The 19,812-nt window shown below is 43.6% G+C and overlaps 1 protein-coding gene across 9 annotated transcripts in view; it reads left to right on the top strand.

Moving 5' to 3' along the window:
- The window catches only part of CTBP1 (C-terminal binding protein 1), a 181,458-nt gene that overhangs the window by 109,668 nt on the left and 51,978 nt on the right, over positions 1–19,812 (top strand). Inside the window, exon 1 of one of the 9 annotated variants that reach the window (XM_068188452.1) lies at positions 5,899–5,903. The exons of 4 other annotated variants lie outside the window; for them this stretch is intronic. Coding sequence is in view for 3 of the 5 variants with exons in the window: in XM_068188445.1 (XP_068044546.1) it covers positions 6,548–6,587 (40 nt within the window). In the remaining 2 variants the exon portion in view is untranslated. Of the gene's footprint in view, positions 1–5,898; positions 5,904–6,349; positions 6,588–19,812 lie in introns of those variants that run through there. 4 more of the 9 variants (XM_068188445.1, XM_068188443.1, XM_068188442.1 and 1 more) reach the window with 4 other exon arrangements.

The following is a 19,812-nucleotide window of genomic DNA, read 5'->3' as shown; positions in this document are numbered from 1 at the left end:
TTTTATTGTGTTGAGACAAATGTGTTCAGGTTTTTTCAATGTGCCAGTGTCTTCTGTTGCTTGTTACAGCTGCTGTGCACAGTGTGGGTTACTGCTGGTACCTGAAGTGCTTGACTGATGGGGTGCAGCTGCTGACTGGTGTTGGGGTGCAGCTGCTGACTGGTGTTGGGGTGCAGCATGATCAGATTTTAATTGGACAGGGATGTGGTCAGTCAGGGACAGCCAGGGAGGTGCTGTGTCTCAGAAGCTGGTGTGGGAATTCACTAGAGGTCACTTCTTGCTCACTAATGAACCACTCTGTTAGCAGTAGGTGATAGTGGAATGCTGGTAGTGCAGTGTTTCATGGTGGTACAAAGCAGTGCTCAGTTTGGAAGAGGATGAAATTCAAGCCTGGTAACTTGTCATCATCCCGAGTAAATTTGACAAAGCAGGAGAGTTCATTTCAATGTCATAAATGTCCATAATCCCTGTGTGTGCTTGTGCTTAAGGTCATTTGTAGCAAATGGCCAGTTTCATGTAACACTGTTCTGCTTTTTTCATCCTTTAGTATCCTTGCTGGATTTTCAGATGGGTAAGACTTGTGTCATGTTTCAGAGCAAAGTCTCTAGCTAAATTCGTAGTGAGATGTGCCTTTCATTTCATATGTGTTTAATTCTTGAGGGCATCCTCAGTCTTGTGGTGCATGTTTGAAACAAGGAAGTGTGATGCTTTCTATGCCACCTAGTGAATGAATTACAGTCACAAATGCAAATATAATTGTTTGGAACTTGAAAGCTATCTCTGATAAACTTTTGCTTTTTTTCCCTGGCTACTTGTTCTGCAACTTTGATAAAAATAAGATACCAAGTGTGTTAGAACTCAAGAGGAGGTGGAGGATAGTAGAGTGCAAATGACACTGCAGCCCAGTAAGACACCCCCAGTAGCAAGTTCACTCGGGATATCCACTGGTTCTGTTTAGGCCATTGGATGGTTCATTATTCTCCATATTACCTGAAATTGCCACCACCAAACAGGTTATTGAATCTACTACAGACTTGTGGGTTTTGGTCCCTTCAGTTGGCCTTAATTTGTAGATCTCGTTTTTGGCATGCAGAATACAACATAATAAAGAGTATCTGGTTCTCATAATAATTCTAAAGAGACAGTCAGATTTCATAACTATTCTGCATAGGCCAGAGTCTACTTCCCTTAATCATCTAAAAAATAGCACTTAGCTTCATGACCAGGCCCAGACTGATTTAAAACTCGAGAAGTAAATTACTACTCAATAATCCAGTTCTATAAAAGTAAATGTAGAATGTTGTTACACTGGTTCATTATGTTGAAAGCATAGTGCATTATAATTTTTTAATGGAATGTGAGTGTAATATATTCTAAATGCCTTCTTCAACACTTTGGGAGACAGCTGGATCCGTGGCCGTGGCCTCACCAAGAGGGATACCCACTGTCCACAGAATTTTGTTAGTAGCTAAATGTAAATTTTTAAGATTTCATTAATAGCAGGACCCTCAGCTATGCCAGTTACACAGTCTGAATGAGCTCCAAGATTTCAGACAGGTGAGGAGGAGAAAACCTTCCCCGGCTCGCTAACCTATTTTTTGTCCTTTCATGTTAATTGGCTGTTCATTCCTGGGAACACAGATTGCGCCGCTTCTCCTTTACCTCATCCAATGTCAAATCCCCAAAGAAGCCCTGCCAGCGCAGAAGGGAGCGAGCCATATGGGGCAGGTTGTAATTGTTCCTTCAGGTCTGGATTTATTCCACTGTGAACAGATGGACAATGGCTGACATCCACTAATGGTTCTTGATAGGTTTCCTCTGCTGTTCATCTCTTTCTTCTTTTTCTCTTCAGCCAGAACACAGACCATCCTGGAGATGGTCTGGTAACTCCTCCTGACTAGATGGAAAATAATGTCTTGTTTCACAACAACCAGAAAATGCAGAGGATTTAATTCCACCCTGGTTCTTATGGTTTTTAGCACTTGTATGAAGAGGGTGAGAACAAGAAGAAAATCCCTTAGTCACTTAATACAGATAACATCAGAAGAGAGAGAGTTTTTTGTGTTCAGTGGCTTGAAGGGAATTTATTCTTCCATTCATGCAGCTCACTACAAAATTTTTCACTTCCTATTTCCAGCACAGAGCTAGTAGAGCTGTTCCAATCTAAGAAAGGAGCAATGCACATTTGGCATTTGAAAAATGACTTTGAAGGCTTGACACAGCTGAACTTCTTGTTCATTAAGTGGAACTTAAATCTACTACTTTCATCCTTCACCTTCTTTCTAACAGTAGATGAAGATCCTCTGTTTTATTTCATGCTTGCAATGACCACAATTTCTTAAAGATGAGGTGGTTCTCTTTAGTGAATTATTCTTTTTTCCCCCTTCTCCCCTCAAAACCTGCTGAAGATTTTTCTCCAAAATGACTTTCACATGAACCAGAAAGCATTAACTTCTTGAAGTGGGAAGTTGCAGACAGGGGAAGTTATAACTAAAAAAAAAGAAGCTGTAATTGAAATACGCAATTGCAAAATCAAAGTAGGCTGATCTCTGTGTGTGTTATATAAACAAATGCTTCTCTAGATCTAAGTGAAAGAACTAAGGAAATATTTTAATCCAAACAAAGTTTTCTTTACAGATTTTAAATAAATTGTATTGACTTAGTTTGATTATACATTTAAACAATCTATTTTAGGATAAAGGTCAAGTGTTGGGCCCGCTTTATCCAACCATTCTTTTCTTCTGACATAAATCTCTCCTAGGATCTCATAATAGCATCTGCAAGATTTACTGTTGACAAAAGTTAAGATATTCCATTGAAACATAATCTTGCATTTTGATTAAAAATGCATAAAGGTTTTAAATTTATGGCTTTAAAAACTGTTACAATGAATGACGTCTGTTTGATAACAAAGCAAAATCATGCATGAAAGCACCAGCATGCATGGCTGTGACAAACCAAAGAAAATCTGTAAGCACACAATAGCAGTATCTTTGTGTAAGAAAATTGTCAAGCCTCACTATACACTTCAGAAAACATTCAACATGTATCTTGGCTCATTGCTTCGGGGGTAAAACAGTAAAACTTCCTCTTTCAGTATCTTCAAAGTCACATCTGCTAAAGATGGTGAGCCCTAATGCTCTGAATTTGTGAAAGCCCAAGGTCATGCCCTTATGATTGCCCATTCTGAGGGGAATAAAACTTGTACTTAAATTATCCATGTGGCGGTTAACAGATACACTTAAAACAATGTATTTGCTCTGCAGCACATGTGCTCCTCCAGCTGACTCATATGAAGCCAAGAAACAGTTTGGGGGCTTCGAAAAATGCCATAATTCTTAGTGCAGGGCACAGAAGACACTCAGCTGTGTTACACTGCTGTTGAAAAAAGAGATTGCAGTAACAGCAGTGCCCAAATGCAGTAAGAGGATGGGGATTGTTAGGCTGTGTGAAGGATGCATTGTAGCTGTGTGAGCCGTGGTGTAAAAGCTGTGAAGATGACTGAATGTGAGGTGATCCAGAGGCGAGCTGCTGGAAGAAAGCAGGAAGCAAAACGGATGGGGGCAACCGGAGGCTTGGCTGGAGTCAGCTCTTCTGCTCCTGGATTTTCTCATGTCCAGTCCTAAACTAGGCCACTGGCAGCCATGCAAGGGAGGAGGGCTGAATTTGGGGAATAATGAGCTGAAGCAGAAAGAGCACTGGAAGGAAAACTTCCATTTTGCTTGAGTTATTTCATGTTCTTTTCCATCCTGAGAGTCTGCACAGTTTATTGTGTAGAGCAGGTGCCCTTGTGGCAGCTGTCTAGCAGGGTGCAGAGACCTTTTGGCTGGGGAGATGGAGTCAGAAAAACTCTTTCCTTCAGCAGGTGCAACTGGGCTTGCTGCTACTGTCGGTCCAGTCAGCATCAGCTGAGGATCCAGCCCATGATATATTCCCAGGAGGCATGACCTTGTGATGGGTGTGCCAGGAGGGACCTGAGTCCCGTGTTACCTACAGTGTGTCTATTTGTTAGGTCTGTGTACAATCAGAAGGGAAAAAGAGCAAGCATATGAATCCCTTCACGAAGTAGCGTGGAGAATACCAAACTGCAGTATTAATAACCTCCTGTTATTGAATCCTCCATCTGTTCATCATGCCAACTTATCCTCACTTAGAGCACTCCCCTTGTCATAATATTTTGCGCCACACTCCCCTCCCTCCCCGAAGCAGCAGTTCCAGTTTAGATCTAAACATTTGCCCAGTCATGTAACCCCACCGAGGACATGGTCTCAGTGCCTGGATCTGTTTATGTCTCTCTATTAAAAAATGCAACTGAATTCTTAATATCATTTTTGATTTTTTCCTTTTCCTCTAATATTTTTTTTTCCTGGAGATTTTCATATCCATATTGGTATTCACAGATATTTCTCTTGTGGTTTAAGCGTGTTTGACCCCCTAATGCTCATTCCTGATACTTTGCCACATGGCAACTGAAGCAGTGAGGGAGAAAAAATAATTATTTTCTCCTTAGAGCTTTGATATGTATGTGTTTTTATATTTTGCTAACATCTATAAACGGCAATAAAGTGGTTAGCCACTTTAAAGTGATTAAACCCAAATTTATTTATACAAACCCCACACGAGGCGCTTGGCTAGATGCTGCCCTGGTGATGCACAGTGAGAATTTAGGGAAGCTGTTCTTTGAGGGATGTCTGAGATGTCTGTGCTGAGCCATAAAAGGCTTCCCCAGGAATACAGGAGGAAAAGGAAGATAAGTCAGAGGCTGCATAAACTTGTCCTGGGAGTTACCTCCCTGTCCCGGTGGATAATCCCATGAAAGAGACACACTACCTGGGAAATGATGCAGGAAAACAAGTTATTAGGGAGCTGAAGCCAAGCTGCTGGAGGCTGTCTGTATGCTAAAATCCTTGAGTTGTGCCCTGAACGGATTCCTGAAATCCACACGACTCGGAGGATGAAACCACCCTTCATAACCTCTGGGTTCAAATATTCCCCTCATAGGCAAACCAACTCCCAAAAACCCCGGGGGAAAATCTACTGCCCTGTGCGTTCTCCCAGTGAATTGCTCTTGTTTGCTACCCAGGAGTGTCTGTCTTTATCCGAGAGGGTCCGGGTCCCTGAGGGATGCCGGGGCCGTTTGCTGACAGGAAATGATTGTTTTATTTCTGGAAAAACCCAGAGAAGGGATGTTCGCTGCCGGGCTGGGCTGTGGGTGGGGACGGATGAGCGAACGGCCGCGGCTCCGCTTCCCGCCCGCGGCTGGGAGGGAGGAAGGGGCAGCAGTGCCAGTAGAAAGTTTCTGGGAGGGCTGGAGCGGAGCTCCGGGCGCTGAGGAGAGAAAAGCCGCGGGGCAGGAGGCGGCGGGGCCATGGCGGCCGCCGCTCCCTCACCGCGCCCGGGCGGGGCCGCCGTCAGCCGACCCAGCGGCCGCGGGGGCGCCGCCACCACTTTGGTTTGCGTCGGCCGCCGCCGCCGCTGTTCGGGCGGGGAGGGCATGGCGGGCAGGGGGTGACCCCGAGGGAGCGCGGCCACGTGGGCGCGATGGGAGCGTTCCCGTGGGGAAGAAATCAGCCTTGGATTCACTGACTTTGGGCAATTCGCTGCTGTTTTTCTAAGAGCTGGCCCCGCTCGCGGCGGTGCCGACCCTGCGGAGACGCGGGGTTAGTTCTGGAGCTCTTCAGGGCGGCTGCAGGAGGCACTGACCCTCACCGGCGGCAAAATTAGAGCGTAATGGCTTTGTTTTCATTCCTGTTAGTTCGTGAGGGAAAAGCCTTAGCCGAATCACAAATAGAGCGAAACACCAGAGGTGCTGATGTTTTGGGATGCCAGGAACGGGCAGGAAGTTCCACCTGAACTTGCGGAGGAACTTCTTTCCTGTGCAGTGGCTGCACACGGGATGCATTGTCCAGAGAGGGTGTGGAGTCTCCCTCCCTGGAGAAGTTCCAGACCCGTCTGGATGCAATCCTGAGCCACGCGCTCTGGGAAAGCCTTGTTTGAGCAGGGAGCTTGGACTCGATGACCCGCTGTGGTCCCTCCCAGAATGACCCATTCCGTGACTCTGAGAACGCAGCCGGCGTTAACTGTGCTGAAGTTTGAACAAAACAAAACAAAAAACAAAAAACAAAGCAGTGGCGACATCGCGTCCCAGGGCAGGTCCCGCTTTCGCTGCGCGCGGCCGAGCCAGGCTCGCCCGCCCCGCTGTCTCGTTCGTCTCGGCGCCCGCCTAGAACCAGGAGATCGAGCCTGGGGGGCGCGGCGGCGGCGGCGGCGGCGGCCGCTCCCCCCCACGCCCCTCTCCGCCCCACCCCGCCCCTCCCTCCCGCGGGGGCGGGCGGGCGCGCGTGCGCGCGGCGGCGGCGGGGACGCGCCCGGCGGCGGGGGCGCGCACCGAGGCGCCGCTCAGTTCGGGGGCGCCCACGGAGCGGCCGCCATATGCCGCGGCTGCCGCGGCGGCTCCGAGCGGCGCTGCCCCCCGGCATCCTCCTCGTCCTCATCGTCCTCCTCCTCCTCCTCCCCGCGGCGGGCGCGGACGGAGCGCGGCGCCTCCATGGGAAGTTCGCACCTCCTGAACAAGGGCTTGCCTCTAGGTAAACCATCCGGCCTGCTCGCCGCGGTGCGGGGCGGAGAGGGGGGGGACACACACGAGCGGCCGCCGCCGCCGCCGCCGCGCTTTGTGTGCCCGTCACCGCCGCTCCGGGCCCCGCCGCGGGCAGCGGGGCTGCCCTGGCGGCCGCAGCGCCGGCGCAACTTTGCCCGGTGGCTGCTTTTTGAGGTTGGGTGAAAACATAAAGGGAAATAAAAGACGAGAGGCTGAGGGGCGGGGGGCGCGAGTCGTCCCGAAGTACCAAACTCAAAGGGCGCTGAAGCTGCGCCCGGGAGGGCTTCGGGGTGCCGGGTCCCCCAGGGGAGCTTCGGGGTGCCGGGTCCCCCAGGGGAGCTTCGGGGTGCCGGGTCCCCCAGGGGAGCTTCGGGGTGCCGGGTCCCCCCTCTCGCTCGTGGGGTGAGCGGTGCCGGCTCCGAGCTGCGGGAAAGCCGGGCCGGTGTTTGGGTAAACAGGAAGTTTAAAAGCGGCGTTTTATTGCTGTAAAAAAGTGCTTAAGGCCTGGCTGGTGGGATGGTTTTGGCAGAGCTGCGGACGGGTTGTGTGTCAGAGGTAAGGCTCTTCACCCTAAATCTCAATTTCTCTGTTTCTTTCTTTCCCCTACTTTTATTTTTTTTTTAAGCATGCGTTTATGCTGTTGTTTTTGAGGTAACATGAATAATATGCACAGGGTGATGCCTCCAGAATTGCCGGGCATAAATTGTCATGTTAATCTGAAGGTGATTTATTTTTCCTGCCCCCAGACATAAGGAGGTAGAATGCCGATTCTCTTTATAAACGTTATCATTTTGTAAGCAAATGTTACCAAAAGAAGGCTACGAAGCATAGAATAAGCCTGTTTACATTGTAGATATGAGTCAGGCTGCTATGCTGCTTTGTTTTCCTCTAAAAATTAAATTCAGAAGTCAGGATTGAAGTCATAGAACCGAGCCGGATAGAATAATGGGAGAAAATATTGTTAGCAGTGCTGGTTTTTAAAATTTCACCTGTTGTATCTTAAATTGAACAATTTCACGATGCCTTGTATTTTAGTAAGTGTTGTCCTTATCAGGAAGAATGTTTGCTTTTAGGCCACGTTGGAGCAGCTAAAGATAATCATCCCTTTAGCCTCATTGACAATAACGAGGCCGAATAAACTGAAGTGTGTACTTTCTTTTCCAGTGAATTAAAATTAACTGTCATATCTGCCATGTGTGTACGTGTTTTAAGAGCATGGCACTGATTCCTCCTCCAGGGTCTTAAAAGATGTAAATATTCTTACTTAGTATTCGAGCCCCTTGGCAAGTAGCCTGATGTCCTTATTAAAATATTTTAAATCTCATTACTCTGTCCCACTAGGGTGGGAGCAAGAAAATACTAAGAAAAATAAAACGTTCTTTAATAATTCCACGTTGAGATTGCATTAAATAATACTTTGAAAATCTGTTTCTTTTATAAATAAGAAGGGTTAAACAGCTGAGTATAAATTAGACTGCTAGCAGAAAGATAATTGTCCAGTGCATCTCTTTGTTCTGGGCTCTTATCTGTTTTATCTATTTTTAGCTGTGCGTTGGTGAAGCAGGCATATAAAATTAGCAGCCCAAACTGCTAACTTTAGTGTCTTTTATAATGTTGCTCTTCATTGACCCCCAAAGGCAGCAAGATTTCAATATTGGAATTCCTTAATGTTTGACAGATAGCATCCTCTTCTCCTCTTCAGTTTATTATTATGTCAGCCATCCCCAGAGTGAGGTAGTGACAAAATATTTTGCCCATTGGCAATATACCGGTGTATCTCAAACCAAAAGGAAACAAACAACCCTCTGCCCCCAGCCTGCCTCTTTTCCAGCCTGAACAAGAAATGGGTGTTTATGAAGTGGCTGCAACTCATAAATAGATGAGAGAAAGTGGGAGAGCTAAATTGTTCCCTCATTTTTGTCATTGTTAATATAGAATAATACTTGGGACGGGAATTTAGCTTCTCTGTGTTTGTTTGATGGCATTGAGGGTGTAAATTGATACAGAGTCAGTGGTGTGTTCTCAGTCCTTCTGTAAACACGCACCCCCAAACCCCCCTTTCCCCCAAATAACACAGATTCAGTGTTTCCCCATCAGGGAGTATGTTACTTCATTACTGAACTGGCAAATAAAATAGTAATGATCCTGAGAACTGCTGTAGTCATGCTCAGTAGAAGAGTTTAGTCAATGAAACTGCTATTTTGAAATGAAACTACTCCAGTCACCTTTGTGAGTTTTGCAGTTGAGTGTTGCCATATGTAGTTAAGGAATAGCTGGAGCATGCAGCTTCCGAGCACGCTGCATGTAGAAAGCTCCTCATGGTAAATATTGTATCTGCTGTGATACTTTGTCATCCTGTGGAGTTCTGATAGCATGATAAAGCAAATTGCAGGTGCCCTTATGCTTGTCAGTTTGGTTACCTCTTGACTTGTCCTTCTGAATCATAAAGATAAAATAATGTCTGCCATTTGTTAGAAATGTGTGATCCGTCAATTTATTAATCTCTCAGTTTCTGAGAGCAGTTGTTTTATTTGCAGTGTAAACAGAGTGGGTTGCAGCTCTTAGCCAAAAGTGTGATGCGAGAGATTAGGATTGGGCTGCACACTGTGAAGTGCTATCATACAGATACAGTAGTGCATTTGCCAGCGTTTTGAAACATAAAGTCAATCCCTGGTTAAAAAATAAAAACATCTACTGCAGATCACTGGCTAGGCTCGGTCATCCTTTCTGGGGAAAAAACTGACATTCTCCCAAAGTACCTTGTTTTACATGAATACTGTAAATATGAAAAAACAAGTAAAAAAGCTTATTTTACAAAAAAACAGTTGAAACAGCAGTGAATATGTAGAAAGGCACAGATTTTAATGTCTTTTTAAGCAAAGATACTGAGAAGCAGCATGATCTTTAAATCTCTAATGTGAAATACAGTGGTATTTCACATAAGAGAATTAAAACTTGAAACTCTGCTGATGTTTTGGGCTAAAAGTTCTTGCCATTTTGTTTTGACTTGCGTACCGTGCATTTGTAATAACTGTATTTCTTGAAGCTTATCTGGAGCACTTGGCTGCTCGTGTGTGAGACCTGCCTTTAAGAGTAGTAGTCAGGCTTTTGCCTCCCAAGCCAGCTGGGAACATTGATGAGGTGATACTCCAGCATGTGTCAAGCTTTCAAATCCCAGAGCAGTTGGCAGTGCAGCAGTGTAGCAGCCTCCTCTGAGGCTCCCTCACCTCCTGGCCCCATAATTATTTATTTAGTGTGAGAGTAGAGATGAAGTTACGCTTTTATACATGTCCTAAAATTTAAGGTGAGGATAAAAGTTGTAGTACAGAGCCCTTTAGCCTTAGTTCCTCAGCTGCACGTGCTTTCTCACTCCCAGACAGAGGAGCAATGGATTTACAGTTCAGGAACACAAATTCCCAGCTGTAGTTTTGGGTCTCTTTCTCCCCTGTTGCCTTGGGAGCAAAGATGGTGGTTCATTTAAATCTGTGAATTGATCAGGAAGACATGCGTTGCAGATAAATCTAAAATGAACATTTCCTGCTGAAACGTTGCCCTTTGTTCCCTCGCCAGTATTCCTCTGGGAAAACTGGAGAACTGCAGCGGCACTTCCAGTTGTGGCTTAGGATCTCTGAGCTGTGATTAGGACAGGATCTTTTCCAGTGCACAGTGATCCTCAGCCCATCTCCCCAAATGATTGATGTGATCAGGAGTGTTTTGGGAATCTGGCAGCACCTGAGTGTTGGCTGACTGAAACTGGTGTGTGGCCTCATGTGGTGGTGCATCCCAAATTGTTCATTACACGAAAAAGGTGCTGCGAGTCCCCATATTAGACTAGGTTTTGGTGCTTTTGGGGCCCTTTGGTGTTCAGCTTTGGTTTGGTGGTTGAAGTGGGTAAAGACTTCAGATTGTTTTTGAAGATGACCAGAGACCTGTCTGGTTCCTCGAGGAACAGGAGACAGTCCCTGAGCTCCTCTAATTTGTGCCACCTGGTAGCTGCAATCTGTGGCTTGTTGGGATGGGAGGATCTGGATCTGGATACCCCAGCCCCACCTGCAGGCTCTGCCCACTGAAAATGGCCCAGGGGTGCACGCCTGCCTTAACCCCTGTGGGTGTTCCAGCAGTAATGAAATAATAATTTAAAAAAAATCACAAGGTAAAATTAAACACCAAATTAAAAAAAAAAAACCTGCTCAAAAAAACCTTTCCTGAAAAACATCTGTGTCTTAGATGAATAGGTTAATTGTTTTTTTATGTGCAAAACAGACTGTTTGTTTGCTGTAGCAGAATGAGAAATTAATTTTTGAGGAAGATTATGAATTAGCTTGTTCTCTCTTCTGGTATATTTTTGTCACTTCATTTCAAACATATCATGTTTCCTATATTATTATTCTATTTACTAATTATCCCGTTTGTTTCTAATCAACATAATTGAAAATTGACATTGTTTGATTTATTTTAATTTTTTTCTTTGAACTAAGTGTAGCTAATACAATAGCATGTTTCATGCTGGTATTTATTTTGGATGACTGTTGCTTATCCTTGCATTTTCATCTTTTTTTTTTATACCTGCCTTTTTCAAGGGGCTTTTAGTGGAACTTCTTTGCAGTATACCTTCCAGGGTAGTCAGCCAGAAGGGATCCTATGCAGAAAGCAGAAAAAGCTGGCCCTGGGGACTAGGGACAATTGTTCAGCTAATTCTGAAGTTGAGGTATTAATAGAAAGCTTTCATTTCGGTTGCATATGAAGCCTTTGTTGTTTCAGTATTAAAGCACGAGGCAATGTGATTATATAATTTTGCTTTACGTGAGGTATTTCAAGGCATATTTTAATAGTTCTATTTACAGGTCAGTGGATGTCCCTTATCCGTGCCTAAACCACCCTTCAGCGAGTTGTGTCACCACCAGCAAAGTTACATAAGTCTGCAGTGAAAGTTGTTCACGCTTTCTGCCTGTGTGCCAGAGCTCACCACGTTACCCCTCCTCTCCTTTTGGTCTATTTAGGGGAGCTCTGATGCCAACTCACAAAAAAAAAAAAAAAAAGGAAGGAAGCAGGGAAACATTTCTTACTTGACTTGAGTCACAGTTCCAGATTCCTGTGGGCAGTCCAAGCTCTGTATTGTTGGATGTGCTCTAACGGTCTTCCTGAACAGCACCAGTATTTTTTGATAGATTCCATCTTCTGCTGTGGGACACAGGCACACCCTGTGATGAGGGGGGTGGGAGTTCTGTCCTGGCAGGATGTGCTGAAAACTTTAATAGCAATGAATTCTCACACCATCATGCAGAACATGGCAAGAGCACAACTTCTGCTGCCTTTCAGAGCAGGCATTGCTTTGACACCTTCTGTGCTTGGTTCACGCGTGACCTTCTGAAGTGAGAAATGTCTGTAGTGGGAGAAACCACAGTGGGCAGCCCAGTGTTGTGCACATTTACCTGAATTTGTCTGGATTTGTGCAGAAGGGATGTTGGCCCTCACCCACAGGTTGTTGGGCAGTCAGGGCAGGGTCTAACCACAGCAGATAGTGATTGAGGAAAGCTGAGCACTAGGGGCAGCAGAAGAGAATGGTCCTGCTTTCAGTTTTGCTCATGGCAGAGCCTCTGGAAGCTGGGCTCGCTGCTGTTGCTGCTGCCATGTGGCAAATATTCTCCTCTCCCACCCTCCAAACATGATCAATAGGAAAATTAGCCCGTGGCTGCCATGTGATGACAGCAGGAATGACAAGTAGGAGTCTGCAAGGCTGTCCCTGCTGCATTCCCATCAAGCTGTGTTCCTGTCCTCTGGCAGGAGCATGCACCATGTGCCATGAAGCCCTGTGTGCCCGGCCAGGCAGAGGAATGGCCAGGGGCTGTCCTGCAGCATGCTCGGACAGTGCAGGGGCCAGGCAGAGCTCAGAAAAGAGCCAGGAGAGAAGCAGCGCTGCAGGGGATTTTCATCATCTGCTGCTACACACAGATTTTTTTTTCACTCTGCAAAATGTCATCATAGCACTTGGGTGAGTCAGAAGTTGGGAGAATGAGCCAGAAAGGAGCTGTACCAAGATGTGTGCTCTCCAGTTGGATTGGGCTGATGTGCAGGAGGGTTTGTAGGAAGAGAGAACTGCCCCAGGCAGCTCTTAGTCAGACTTAGAGTCAGCAAGAGGTGCTGCTGGGGGCTGACAGACAGTAATGAATGTGCCATTGATGCAGATCCCTGTACCTTTAATTTATAATTGCAAAGTTTCCATCAGCTTCTGTGGTATTTTTACCTGAATATGGATTTTCAGAATTAACCTTCTATTTTAAGCCAAACAGTCCAAAATTGATGTTGCTTTTTGCATATTTGCAGCACTCTCAATCCTACAAGGGAAATGTATGGCTTAGCAGAAACAGTGGTGTGGAGCACTTCATCAAAATTCCCAGATGAGTCAAATTTCATTAGATGGTTGCAGCCAGTTTGTCTCTTGCTGAGTGCATAGCTTCAGTCTTTGCAGAGTCATGCAGGACAAAAGTGTTCAGCAGAGATAACCACAAGCCAGTCTCCAAACTCTTAAACTGATACTTAAATATTTTTTTCACTTTAATGTGTCATGCCAGATATGTTAAACTGTTTATTTTCAACCGGGTAATGAGCGTTTTCACATTTGTGGTCTACCAACCATCTTAATGTGTCTGGTGCTTCAGTGAACAGTATTAATGTGTATCACAGCCTTTCTCATGTCGTTGATTTTCCCATTCATATAATCAGGGTTACTGAGAAGCGATCTTGAGTAATTCAGTATTGTATGTGTGTGTTCCCATGCTGACTGGAACTGGGCAGCTAATTCCATTTTAACACATTATTTTTTGACTAAGAAAGGTCATTAAGGTGCTGATCAAAGCCACTGCAGCATTTTATGTTTTATTTTGCATCCCCACCAAATTCTCTCCTGCATACTGGAAGTCTGTCTGTGCTGGTTGTGCTTTTTTCCCAGCCTGTCCTGTGCCAGGATTATTGTCTTTCATTTCTGCTACCAACAGAAAGTCTTGTTCATTTTGGTTGGCTTGTGTTAGCTTTCAGGATCATTTAAGATTAAAAAGTATGCAATATCAATTTTTAGTACCTCCATAAACTAATTACTTGCACCTAAAGGACTTACTACCTTCACCCTCAATCAAGATTTGCAATGAATACTGCAGTTGCTTTATCCCATGAATTCTGTCATATTTTCATTCATTTTCTTCAGCTTCTGCGAGACTCCAAAAGCTGATTTGAATTGTGTTGAATTAGCAGAGTTCTCAATGTGGAATCTTCTCTTGTTGCCCTAAAACCAAAGTGGCTTCCTTCATCTGCCCTGCCTGAGATCCATGGTCACAGTTTAGCCACCACAACAGTGTTCCTTTGTGAACTTTAAACTCAGCACCACCAGGCAGCACATTTTTATTTTTTATTTTTATGAGCAGAAGCAGCGTTTAAAATGACCTTTTATCTATGTAGAGCTCGATGTATTTTAGCCACGCCAGTCTAGATAAAAAGAATGTCTTGCATTTTTTAAAAGCTTGTGGGAGGAGGCCCACAATAGAGGCTCCATTGTGCTGTTAGTACTGAGTATACAGGAAATCACAAATTAGCTATGATGAGAGTATTGCAGGGGAGTTTTTTAAGTTTACTTAATTCCTATAGTATTGTATGGTTTTGAAAGGTTTCACAATGCATTGCCTTATGTGTCTGGTTATGTATGTTGTTTGTATTCGGCAGACTTCTGTTCAAGGGTTTCTCTTAGCATCTCTTTGTTCAAAAGATCTTGTGTTTTGAATCCTTGAATCCAGATGATTTTCCTTCTTACTGTAAATAGAGAGGTGTGCAAATACTCTTGGCATTTGTCTCGTGACCACCCTGCAGCCATCTAAAATTTAAAACCAGCATTGTGTATTTAGCAGTGAGAACCATCTCCTTGGAGGAAGAAATAGAAAAGGTTTTTAGCAGGAATTAGGAGAACAGCAAGCTGCAAGTAAGACAACTTTTCCTGTCTTAGCAGATTTAGATCCTGCAGGACATTGAATTATTCAGCTTCTGGTTGGTATTGATGGGAATTGGAGTGGGCTCACAAATCGAAAGGATTCTGGCTGCATCCTCCACACTAAACCTGAGTTATTGCAGGATAACACTTCTACTAAAACGTTGTTCAAAGATTGGTTTGTTTCCTTACTTGCAGTTGAGGAACGAGTTCTGCCACTCAGTTGAAAGGCTCAGGATTATGGGAACTCTCCAAAATCATGAGTCTTATTTTCTTAGTCCTCTGAATTAAGAAAGTACAAAAGAGTGTCTTGCATGGAACCAGTAATTGAGAACTTGAAGTACTGTGAATAGTGCAGTTTTGCATTGCTTTTCATAACTTTGCTACCATCTTCCATCTGAACTGTTTTTTAAGTCTGTTAAATTCTGTTAGTGATTTTTCTGAGCTTTGTGGCTTTGTTTAAAAAAAAAAATACATTAAAAAAATCTGTTAACAAATACAGAAATAGAAACTATTTTCTGAGACCCACAATCAAGGGTCAAAAACAAAACTCCCAAGAAATTGAAAAGGAAATTTGGGGGTTTTTGCTGTCCTGAGGATACTCCCTCATAGAAATGATGAATATTCTGAAGTATTTACACAATTCCAGCAGCTATTGAAGTGCCTTAAAGATTTATTGGCAGAAGGGGATTTTTCTTTTTTTGTGCAGGAGAAAAATGATGTCAAAATAATCTACTTCTCTCTCAGCTTTTCAAAGAGAATTAATAAAAATTAGTTTTCATTTTAGAAGACTAATTCTAAAAAGAATATTAAACGGTGGTTGTTTTTATAACTAGTAAATAACCTCCCCTGTTACATCTAAGATGTCTTTGATCACAGGAGTGCACAATGAGAGACGTAGTCCATGAATAAGCCATGTAATACCTGGGAAACGGCTTGCATTTACTTAAGTGTGATTTTAAATCAAGTTAGTTAAGGTCGTGCAAGCCTGTTTGAACTCTTTTTTAAGTAAGTAAAATGGAACTAAGTGTACTGAGCTTATTTCACATTTGCATGAAGATATTTAGGAATCAGGAAAACCAAATTACTTTGTACTTTGCAATGACATTGTTAGGCATGTGTGTTCTAGTTTTGAAGCACACTAGGGCATAAATACAGCTGCTTTGTGTGGGATTTGTGCCTTTCTATAAAAGGAATATCACTGAAGGACCTGTGTTAGGAATTTAATGCCCTAAATGAGAACTGAATCACCTTGCTGAAGTTTTTTGTTTGTTTGTTTGTTTGGGGTGGGTTTTTTGGTTTTTTTTTGGGGGGGGGGTTGGGTTTTTTGTTTGTGTTCTTTGCTGTAGAAGTTCCTGGTTACTAAAAATCTTAGTTGAGTACTGAAGTCAAGTGCAGGTACTGACTTTCAGGGCAAATGTGGTCTAATTATTGCCAGGGGAATGGAAGAGAGAGGGGAGCAGAGATAGCAGTGGTAGCAGATGTCCCAGGTGGCTGTGGAATGGCCCAGATGCTTATGGTGGTTCTGTCACATTTGTGAGAAGCCTCAGAAGTGACCTGGGATAATTCACTTAATTTTTCTGTGCCCCGTCCCACCCTGCATTCTGTGCATGCAAATGGTAGTGAACTTACCTGGGAAAGCACTCTGGGATCTGCTGGAAATGGCACCAAATTAGAGTAGGATTCTTTAGTTAATGGTGCTCGGAGTAGGTGCTTGGTCAATCTTAGCTTTCATTTGTGAACTGGCTTAAGGTAAACGCACTTATTAAAAACACAACCTGTGGCTTGACTGAACACAGCGCTGTGCAAAACAATTCACTGTGACTGAAGGGCTTGCTTTCTCCAAATTAAAAAATGTAATTTCCACCATTAAAGCTCTTCCTCTTCAAACAGCAAAAACCCCTCCTGTATATTTGAACGGGGAAGTTGTATTTTGCCAATTAGCTTGACAGGACACGCATGCAAATGAATCAGCAGAGTACTGGTGAGTGAGGAGGCTGCAGCTCCATGTGCTGTGCTCTGGAATGTGGGGATGGTGTGCCAGCACTGAGTACCCTTGCTCCTGCTGGGATGCAAAGCAGAGACATGATTGGGAGCTATTTTTACTTAACAGTTGAACTTTGGAAGAGGAGAAGTAAGGAATAGTTTCTTTCAGTTTGAGTTTGCACATTGTACAACTTATTAAAAACTTCAAGATGACTGTTAAGTAAAGACAGCTACTTGAAGTGCCAGATGGAAAAGAGCAAGGAAAATGCCTTCTGTTTAAAACAGAAAGGGGATTTTTGCTCATTTTTTGTTGGGGTCTTCTCAAGTCCACAGTTACTGTGCTTGGTTCTCTTCAGTTCCATTTAATATTCTCATTGATGACCTGGGTGAGGGCATTGAGGGCGCTCTCTGCAAGTCCTCAGATGACACTGAGTTGGGTGTGAGTGTTGACCTGCTGGAGGACACGAGGGCTCTGCAGAGGGATCTGGCCAGGATGGATCAATGAGTCTGAGGTTCAAGAAGGCCAAGTGCCAAGTCCTGCCCTTGGGTGACAAGAACCCCCTGCAGCTCCAAGCTGCGGGCAGAGTGGGTGGAAAGTGTCCAGTGGAAAAGGACCTGGGGGTTCTGATCAAGAGTGCTGCACATGAGCCACAATGTTGCCAGGTGGCCAAGAAGGCCAGTGGCATCCTGGGCTGTATCAGCAGTAGTGTGGCCAGCAGGACCAGGGCACTAATTGTCCTTCTGTACTCAGCACTGGTGAGGCCACACCTTGAGTCTTGTGTTTCTGTGGGCCCCTCACTACAAAAAATACATTGAGGTGATGAAGTGTGTCCAGTTGTTTATCCTGGAGAAAAGGAGGCTGAGTTGAGACCTTACTTACCTTTACACCTCCATTATGAGGTTTAGACTGGATATTAGGAAAAATTTCTTCACAGAAAGGGTTGTCAAGCATTTAAACAGGCTGCCCAGGGCAGTGGGATAGGCACTGTCCTTGGAGATACTTAAAAGACATGTAGATGTGGCACGTGGGACATTGTTTAGTGATGGCTTTGACAGTGTCAGGTTGCACTTCAGGATCTTGGAGGTATTTTCCAGTGTAAATGATTCTATAATTTTTGTGTTGCAGTTTCTGTTGTGGGTCCCATGCAGATATTAGATGCATTTCTCTCTCGTTATGTGTATGACAGAATGCAGGGTTCAAACAACATTTTGGTCACAGGTTGCCAGCTCTGCTTCACAGCATCAGGCTGCATTCCTGAAATTGGGATGGCCCTTTTTTTTTTTAGTTCCTGCTCTCACTGTCCAGCAAGTGCTCTTATGGACATTGCAAACATTTCTGCTATTCTAGAAATGTACCTGCTTTCAGCAAAGCTGCTGTGGTTTGAGCAATACAGTACTGGCTGTTTGGTTTGGCTGTGAGACCCCTTGATTCCTTCTTTTGCACAGCAGTCCATCATCTTACTATGACCATTTAATATGAATTTAGTTCAAGGCCTATGCTAGTTTATACATAACTTGGAATAATTGCAAAATGCAAAAAATGTTGAGTATTTTTCAGTTGACTAAAATTTTAAAAGGGCGTTTTTCTGCCAGCATCTGGAAGTTAGCCAGGTAAAAGCTAACATTCCCACAATACCTTTTCTGTGGGATAATGGGCAAGTTCAGGGCAGCATTCTTTCTTTCAATTATATAAACAGACAGTGCTGGCCAAGGCTAAGAAGTGCTGCCGAACATGAAATTGTTGCTGTTTGCCCTTCCAGTGGTTGCTCTGTTGAACATGATTTATTTTTTTCTTTATTTCATTATTGTTCTTCTCTTCATATTTAAATAACATGGAGTCTTCTGCTCTGTTGCCTTTTAAGATCTTGCCCAAGGCAGTGCTGTGTGAAAAATCCATGCACTCTGTGGATGATTTCATCCATGGTAGTGAAACGATGTCATCAGTATAAAACTGACTTTCAGAAGGCTCCAAAAAATAGAAAGGTGTTTGTAGAACAGAAGAGATTCTTTGACAGTAGATAAAAAGAGGTGAAGGTGTGAGAAGCTGAACTGACCCTTCATCTTACTCAGCTTTGAAACTTCTGGTCCTTCCAAAACATAGCAGGAATTTATTGTCAGGGAAGCGTGGAGCTGGGAGTGCAGGTACTGTCAGCCAGCCACAGCACAGGCAGCTTTCAGTTGCTGTTTTGTAACTTCTGTAATACTACACATTGATAGGGATTTATTAAAATACATTTTCCCCTGTTGGAATTCATATCTTTGTACTTTAGGAGTTACTGAAAAGTTGGCATGCCACAAAGGTAATTGTGACATACATGACTTTACATATGGAGTTCAGTCAGTTGGGAATAGTCAGTGTCTTGGGCCTGTGTGTAGATTTTTCTTTTTATTAATTTTTTTTTTTTTTTTGTTTTTTGTTTTTTTTTTTCTATAAGGATCCCACACAGGAATTTAGTGTATAAGCCTAAAAGCAGTAGTTTATACATGAAGAAAGATGCAGAAATCCTGGCCTCTTCACACAGCTGAATTGCCATTTTTCAGCTTGTACAAGAACTGCAGAAATACCGTCAGTTGGCTTGGCCAGCCTTAGGGAAAGTTTGGAGAAATGTAGTGAGATCTAAAAAATTTCAGGGATGCTGAATGCTTCCTGTATAGTTTTCTGAGCTGTGATGGGAGCATGGGTTTTATTAAAAAAAAATCTTGATGACTTAAAAACTTTTCAGCATAGATCTTTTCTACTAGAATACATATACTTTTTACCCTTAAAGGGCAAAGCTTTTCCTAGAAAAATCAATGTTTAAAAGGGCAGCAAGCAACTGCCACATCTAAAAATTCAGTTCTTACTAAATTCTGAATAGACAGAAGAAGAAAGTCTGAAACCCTTAATCTTTCATGCTATCTGGATAAGCTGGAAGATGGCTGTATAATTATTTTCTTCCATCCATTGATGTCATTGAAGTCCCTACGCAGACATTTTCTGTGAACTTTGCGTTTTTTCATGCAGTGTTTAGGCCCATTGTCATGTAACAACCTCTGTGTTCACAGAAATATGAAGTCAGTTGGGTGGATACAAGCACTTGTAATTTTCTGTTCTCTACTTATGCAGACAGTGACAAAACAGTAAAATTCAAATCGACTGAAATGCATTAGTGGCAGTGTTTCCAACTTCCAGTTTTGTATCCATAATTTTTATCTGTTTTAAACCTCTAATGACTTTAATATGTTTTTAAGTGCTAAATAGAAAGAAAAGCACTGT

The sequence above is a fragment of the Anomalospiza imberbis genome, chromosome 4, assembly GCF_031753505.1.
Source record: "Anomalospiza imberbis isolate Cuckoo-Finch-1a 21T00152 chromosome 4, ASM3175350v1, whole genome shotgun sequence".
Taxonomy (NCBI): domain Eukaryota; kingdom Metazoa; phylum Chordata; class Aves; order Passeriformes; family Viduidae; genus Anomalospiza; species Anomalospiza imberbis.
Note: the sequence above shows the minus strand (reverse complement) of the source record. Positions and strands in the feature narration are given on the sequence as shown.